Source organism: Gigantopelta aegis, unplaced genomic scaffold (assembly GCF_016097555.1).
Source record: "Gigantopelta aegis isolate Gae_Host unplaced genomic scaffold, Gae_host_genome ctg1970_pilon_pilon, whole genome shotgun sequence".
In the NCBI taxonomy this organism is placed as follows: domain Eukaryota; kingdom Metazoa; phylum Mollusca; class Gastropoda; order Neomphalida; family Peltospiridae; genus Gigantopelta; species Gigantopelta aegis.
This window is the reverse complement of record NW_024532815.1, coordinates 71902-79871: the sequence shown is the minus strand read 5'-3', so window position 1 is coordinate 79871 and position 7970 is coordinate 71902. Positions and strand designations below refer to the sequence as shown.

Genomic DNA, 7970 nt, shown 5'->3' with positions numbered 1-7970 from the left:
TTTACTAGTACATGTACAAGTTAATTCGTATAAAATATTAATACAACATTTAAGAGCAGTGATATTAATGTCGTTTAACAAGGACCTATAACTCTAACCTTAATAAAAAATTTTCAAGTGATTTCATTACTTTACCCAATTCTCCATTTAAAAAAATATCATGGACTTATAGCCAATGGTCTTCTTTAAAAAAAAATGGTCAAAAATGTTAGGTAATGAAATCATTTGAAAATTCTTATGGCGTTACTTCGATATTTCTTAGGTTGTTGTTACCATAGTAACTGTTGCTATAGTGAGATATTTACATATTTAATAATTTTTATTAGGGTTATTGATGGTAAAATATATGTTGCTATGGTAATCCTTATTATTAATGTTTATTGTAGGTTTTTGCTAGAGATCATAGAGAAAGTTCATGGTTCTGAGCAAAAATGGCATAATGGTCGTAGAATTTTAAGTAATAAAATACCTGAATTATTCATAAAGATTGTTAAATAGGTCCTTGTTAAGTATAGTATATGTTGTAACAAGAAATCCTGTCAACGTCTGCAAAATAATGAGAGATGTTCATTAATTTTGATATACACGTACTAATGACACAAAGGTATTGTTATAATTTTTGAACCTTAACACATGTTAATGTCACTTAACAAGCCATGACTATAACTTCTAAAGTTTCAAGTGATTTGATTGCATGACTCATAGCTCAATTTTTATTTAAGACTAAAATTTATGATAAGTGTAGAAATTTATAGAGGCAAAGCCATTTAATTATAGAGGGTGTGGCTTATTAATAGTAAATACATTTTTTACATACTTGTAGGCGTTACCACGTAACGGCCCACTTGACAGGGTGTGAAGTGCACTTTTGTGCAGCTGAATATTTTAAGGGGATAGCGACAAACAAGCAGTTTTAAAAGGGTCACTAAGTTGCTGAGAGCTGCAAAGACTTTATTACTGATCAAAAAAGCAGGTAATATGACATATTTAATAAGTCCGCGGTTTTTATATCTCGCCTTTATCGTTTTAGCTGAGTAGGACAGTTTAGAAGGGTGACTCTAACAATGGCTACTAACGTCGATGATATGCCTCTAGAAGACCTGACCAGTCCTAGGTCTCCTGGTGATATGGAAAATGAACAGGAGTATAATCCTCAAGAAGAAGAGGTAAAGGGCAAGCAACCTGTAGGAAATGGGAAATCCATGAGTAAGGCGGCACAGCAGACAGGAATTGACAACAAAAATATTGTTAATTGCAAAGTGTTCTTACCTGATGGTGAGACTGTGACAGTGGATCTTGACGTAAGTACACGTAGCAGGTGTCCATTGTCATAGATATGTGTCCATTTTTATTTTATATATCCATTTTATTTCTATGTATCCATTTTATATTATTATACATCCATTTAATCCATACAGATTTTGAATATTGGTCATAAAATTTTTTCACACTTAAAAACTATTAACAATTCATTTCATTATTCATCCATTTACTAATAATGTATCTATCATACTCAGTTAGTGTATCCATTAGTAATATATTATTTACATATATAGCGCAAAGTCAAAGCAGGCGATTTGATAGAGAGGATACATAGTGATGCTGACATATTTGAAAAAGATTATTTCTCCGTCTTCTTTATTGAAAATAGTCAGAAGGTTAATAAGTGAACATTATTAAATGAATGAATGTGATATAATAGTACTTTGATCTCTTTATTTTTTTCTTAGATATTTTTAGATATTCACAAACCTGTGAAAGATCAAGTACCTTCTAGTAAGAATACTCAGTACTTAACTATAATGACCTAGGATAGCTACCATTAGTAAGATCTAGACTAGTAAACATCAGTACTTACCACAGTGACCTAGAATAGCTACCATTAATAAGCTCTAGACTAGTGAACATCAGTACTTATCATAGTGACCTAGGATAGCTACCATTAGTAAGTTCTAGACTAGTAAATATCAGTACTTACCACAGTGACCTAGGATAGCTACCATTAGTAAGCTCTAGACTAGTAAACATCAGTACTTACCACAGTGATCTAGGATAGCTACCATTAGTAAACTCTAGACTAGTAAACATCAGTATTTTTATCTAGGATAGCTATCATTAGTGAACTCTAGACCATTATAGTGAAATTAAATATCTTATCTCACATTACATACGAACTAATGTAGTTATTTTACTAAAGCATGTTACTAGTATTCGTTTACTTGTAGCGGATATAAGACTCCATTACATATGATGTAGTGACTATACTAAGAACTGAGACTGTTACATTTCTTAGACATATTATTACAAATACATATCTACTTCATATAATAGACGTACACTTGTAGTGTTCTGTAGTCAATGACTTGTTTAATATTTATAATTCCATTATAAACAATGTCACTATTCCAAGAATAAACTCGAGATAAGATATATATGTTGCTAAGCAACAGGATCTTGTTATGACCTAATTAAAAGCATATACCATATATTTTATGTGTCCATTTATTCTTTATGCATCCATTTATTTACTTATGTATCCATTTTGTTTATCTGTTGTCTTCTATTTACTATCTAACACAATTACATTTATATTGATGCTATAGAAATGACATTGGAATTCTTGTTATATTTTAAATACCTTTATTTGTAGTGTTTCCAAAATCTTTGATGTTTGATAATATATGTAATTTATATGGTATTAACCAAAGTCTTCATATTATTGAATTAGATGATACTATGCATTTATTGATGATCAGGGAAGCCATTTTAGCTGTTAGGAATGTCGCTTTTCTAGGAATAAATTTTTAAATAAGAGTTTTATGGATGGACGAATGTCATTGATGGATGAATAAATGGATATATAGATAGTTGGTTATATAAAATGGATTAATGGAAAGAAATGGATGCATACTATTTAAAGAATGCTTCTCACAATAGCTAAGTATTGTGTGTTGTTTTCATAAACAAAGAACCACAAGAATGTTTAATAATAATAGACAAATACCACAAGTTACTTATTTGGTATCCATGGAGATGTACATTTATTAGTACAATTATATATGTACAAGTATAGACCTGTTGTATTAGGTTTTGTGGGTATGTCCCTGTTAAATGTATTAATATGCTAATTACCATTGTGTGAATTCCTTAACTATTAGCAAATTATATATATATATATAATATTATTGACTAAAATTTTGATTTCTAATTATAAGTACACTTTTAATATTATTTTTTCTTTTTAATAGCTATGAAGAATGAGTGGCGATTTAAGTATGGAGTCAAGTTTTATCTCAGTGACCCTAGCATGCTTAAAGAAGACATTAGCAGGTTAGAATTCTAATTATAAATACAAAAAAATAATACCAAATATTACAGAATGTTTCTAATTATTTAACTTAATTATGAAAATATTATTTTTTTTTTAGGTATAATTTTTGCCTTCAACTCTGTCAAGATATTAAGGATAATCGTGTCCTTACTGACCGAGAGACAGCTATCAGATTGACAGCACTAATGTTACAAGGTATAGTAAGAAGGAGGAACGTGTGAGTGTGGCGAAACAAAAATTTTAGGAAATATTTTAAAATAATTGAGTAATTTGTTATAATTATATAATATATTAATATTATATCATTTTTTCACATAATATGTAGGTACATTGTGTGATGTAATAGATATGACATATTATAATATGTTTTTCCTCTTAGCATCTCTTGGTGATTATGACGAAAGCAAGCATGCTCCGGGATATACTGATGAATTTAAAGAGTTTATCCTTTTGCCAAAAGAGGAACAGGTCCGTTATTTCATTCATCCATTATTCTACTCATGCGTCCATTCAATATTTTATTCATTAATCCATTTATTTAGTCATGTATCCATTTCTTTAATCTATTTCTATATTTATATATCTATTTAATATATCCATTAGTTTATGTATTAATCCATTTTAACTAGCCTGATGACTATGAAGAGCTTATTATTGAAGTCCATAAAGCTAAGGTGGGATATACGCCCACACAAGCTGAGTCCGAATTCCTGCAAATCGGTAAAAAACTGCCTCGATATGGAATGCATCTATTTGCTGTTAAGGTACATCCATTTTCATATATATTCATCCATTGTTTGTTGCTATTCATCCATTGTTTGTTGCTATTTGTCCATTGTTTGTTGCTATTCATCCATTGTTTGTTGCTATTCGTCCATTGTTAGTTGTTATTTTTCATTGTTAGTTGTTATTTATTAGTAGTTATTTTTAAGTTAGTCCATTAGTCATTCATATATCCATTTCCTTGTTTGTGTGTCCATTAAACTAATCTATTTCCTTTGTATGTATCCATTAACCAATTTATGCATCCATTTATTAATATATGTATCCATTCATCTTAAATCTATGTGTCTATTACACAGGACCAGACAGGTGGGGTCTTGCTAGTAGGCATATCGTATCGTGGTATCTCTATATTTAATGATCATATTGAAGTTGCCAAATATCCTTGGCCTAATATTAATAAGATTGCTTACAAGAGAAACAAGTTTATCATCAGGTAAATGGAGATTATAATTAATGCATTAATTAAAGGGGCATCCTCTATTTGATATCCTCATGTATCCTTTATTTGGTCTAATGTATTAAGGGGCATCCTCTATTTATTACTATTTAATATTCAAGAATATGCTTTATTAAGTGTAATGTAAATTATGTAATATTTTAATTAAAGGGGCATCCTCTATTTTTTCTATTTATTATCCCAATCTAAGAACAAGATTACATCAGTAAACATTTCCTTTTCTAGAGAAGCATTTTGCCAAGTTCAATAGAATATTTAGAGTAAAACATAATCTTATCATCAAGTTATTCTTGTTGTTCTTTTTATAGATATCGTCCTAGTGATAGTATGGCTGATGCTCAAAGTACTGACAGTGGTGCAATGGGGAGTAAGACATCTGGTGATATCAGGATAGTCAAATTTTATACAGGGAATCCACCACAGTCAAAGAGAATCTGGAAATGTGCTGTGGAACAACATACCTTCTTTAGGTAATTATTTAGTTATAGCAGCCATTAGTAAGCTCTAGACTAGTAAACATCAGTACTTACCACAGTGACCTAGGATAGCTACCATTAATAAGCTGTAGACTAGTAAACATCAGTACTTACCACAGTGACCTAGAATAGCTATCACTAGTAAGCTCTAGACTAGTAAACATCAGTACTTACCACAGTGACCTAGGATAGCTACCATTAATAAGCTGTAGACTAGTAAACATCAGTACTTACCACAGTGACCTAGAATAGCTACCATTAGTAAGCTCTAGACTAGTAAACATCAGTACTTACTACTTACCACAATGAGACTTCCATTAATTTTTAACCCTTTAGATTACAAGTGCCAGACCGTCCATCTCGTATTCAACAGGTCTTTAGACGTGGTACCAAGTTTCGTTATAGCGGGCGGACTTTCAGGCAACTCCAGGAAGCTGAGGATGAGAGACAAGAACCAGCCCTTGTTCGCACTCAGAGCTTAAGACTTCAATCTTCTTCCAAGAAATTTGGTAAATAATTAGTAGGGGCATACATAAATTTATTGTATAATTAGTAGGAGTTCCCCATAATAAGGAATGCCTTTATCTTGTGTTCTTTTCTTCAGATTATGTACCTGCTAGAAACTCCTTCCGAGCTACAAAACCAACCATTGTCCGAGAATTTGAGCCTCGTAAACAGGTCAGTAAAATTATCAGTTACTACAAATATATGCACAATTGTAGCCAACACTTAAATGTTTGTAATATGACATCATAATGATGTCATTTTTTAACATGGTTTGTATTTGAACTGGTAAAGTATGAGTCTCTTAATATGATAGTTTGAGTCTCAAATCTCTAGTCTGAGTCTAGAAACAATTGTCTGCTTAAATTTACAATTAACAAGTACATATACATACATTGTAATGCTGTTAACACTTATATAATACCAGGATAATGGTAGCATTGGTTGGCATATGCTTGATGCTCCTCCCGATATTGAGCCTCAAGATAAGAATATGAACAACTTTGAAGAACAATCTGTTCAAGTCAAGTTTCGTCTCAAAGATGCTTTACCAGAAACATCGCACAAATTTGTGATACTTAAACGTGATAATAAATACGAGATTGAACGTGTTGGAGCTAAAGAAGACGACCAGGCCAATGCTGATCCTGCATTTCATTTGCATCATATAAATCCGAAATCAACTAATGCTACTACACATGTTAGCGTTCAACTTGATCAGAAACCAATCTTTGTGGGTAAAAAGAGAACTCATTCCGTTCCAATCTATGACAGTACTCAAATACCTGATGTAAAATTGAGGTGAGAAATGATAAACAATAGATTTAATATTACTCTCTCTCTCTTTCTGTCTCAGTCGTGGTGACCCTACCAAATCTAGTTATGAGGATATTACCTCTTCACAAACATTACATTCTGGTGTAACTACCCCTCACACAGTGGGTGCTCACAAACAACAATTTCCTGAGGTAGCTCTCCCTCTCTTCTTTTTTTCTCTTTGCTTGCTGAATGATTTCCTGATATGGAAATAACCCCACCCTCTAATTTCCTCTTCCCTGCTTGTTACCCTGTCTAATGACAGTTGTGTTAAAATAGAGCTTACTAATAGTACCTATCCAAGGTCACTGTAGTAAGTACTGATGTTAACTAGTTTAGAATGTACTCGTGATAACTACAGTAGTTATCACTGGTTACCATAGTAACTAATAAGTTAACAGAGTACACTTGTACTACAATGGAATGTGTTCCACGTACATGATCTATTATTAAGTAATTCAATTACTTAATATAACTAGTAAATACAGAATCCGTACCAAGTCCACAAATCAAACCACACACACACACACACACACACACACACACACACACACACACATCTGCTAAGATCTTAATCTTTCATTCATTTATATGATATTACTATTAGTGGTCATATTACAAACATATAAGTGGTGTTGGCTACTAACCAGAGAATACCTTATAAGACAATGTCTTATAATAACACATAAATGGTTGAGGTTGGCTTATCTTGAGAGCATGCTAATTTTGTCTTTGGTTTAAGCCACACCTACTAGTCACACCCTGTATAAAATGCTTGTTAAGCAATGAATTGTTTAGTAACATATCAATGTCTATCTAAACAGTGTACTAAAGTTATAGTTGATTGAATATACTGAAAATATCCAAAGTTTTACTGACATATCCTAGAGTGTTTTTAGTTTCACATAATTTGTAATCTTGCAATATAAATTAGAAGATATTGTTCAAATTTTTAATGATGATCATATCTAATTTATTCCATGTTAAACAAGTTAGTTCTGCTTTTTATATTCATTATGTTTTATTATAGGAGGGGGGCCCCCTTCAATTCCATGCTCCCACTGACGAACAAGATCAAGCGAAACAAGTGCATCAGTTTCTTCGTCGTGAAGAAGCTTTGATGAAGAATGCTTTACAACAAGATGACAAGGAGGCTAGTGGAGCCCTTGAAGAGGTATGGAGAAAATATATTCCATCGTAATACCTTTCTCTCTCTCTCTCTCTCCATGTGCATACAGATTACACTAGGAGCAGATTAATTCAGCCATTAAAATATTGCTAGACTGAATTGAAACAATCTTTATCATACATGTAACTACATATAATAGTACACATTAACTAACAAAAAAAGAGACACTATATAGATTTTCAGAGTTTGCATTTTTAAGTCCCTTGTTACCATGACAACATGTCCTTTTTCATTGACCCTATTATCATGCTGATGTTTTTTGTCAATATTAATTGTTACGCTGATAAAGATGGGTGTGGTGGTTAAATAATACCCTCAAACTGAATAACAGTTGTAAACATACTTTATCATAATAAATCTTGTTACATCAAACTATAATCTTATGTTACATCAATTCTAAGTACAAACTAC

The 7970-nt window shown here is 31.7% G+C and overlaps 1 protein-coding gene across 1 annotated transcript; it reads left to right on the top strand.

Moving 5' to 3' along the window:
- The first annotated feature begins 1064 nt into the window (after window positions 1-1064).
- LOC121391224 (band 4.1-like protein 3) lies at window positions 1065-7571 on the top strand. The gene is made up of 8 exons (XM_041522922.1): window positions 1065-1301; window positions 3961-4095; window positions 4414-4550; window positions 4883-5044; window positions 5387-5559; window positions 5655-5728; window positions 5982-6344; window positions 7401-7571. The coding sequence occupies exons 1-8, from the start codon at window positions 1065-1067 to the stop codon at window positions 7569-7571; spliced, it is 1452 nt and encodes a 483-aa protein (XP_041378856.1).
- Window positions 7572-7970: the final 399 nt, after the last annotated feature.

Excerpts from the sequence above, each read along its gene's own strand:
- LOC121391224 (XM_041522922.1), top strand. The coding sequence starts at position 1,065 with ATGGCTACTAACGTCGATGATATGCCTCTAGAAGACCTGACCAGTCCT. Across the intron at positions 1,302-3,960 it reads CTGTGACAGTGGATCTTGAC|CCTGATGACTATGAAGAGCT; the intron begins GTAAGTACACGT and ends CATTTTAACTAG. Across the intron at positions 4,096-4,413 it reads TGCATCTATTTGCTGTTAAG|GACCAGACAGGTGGGGTCTT; the intron begins GTACATCCATTT and ends TCTATTACACAG.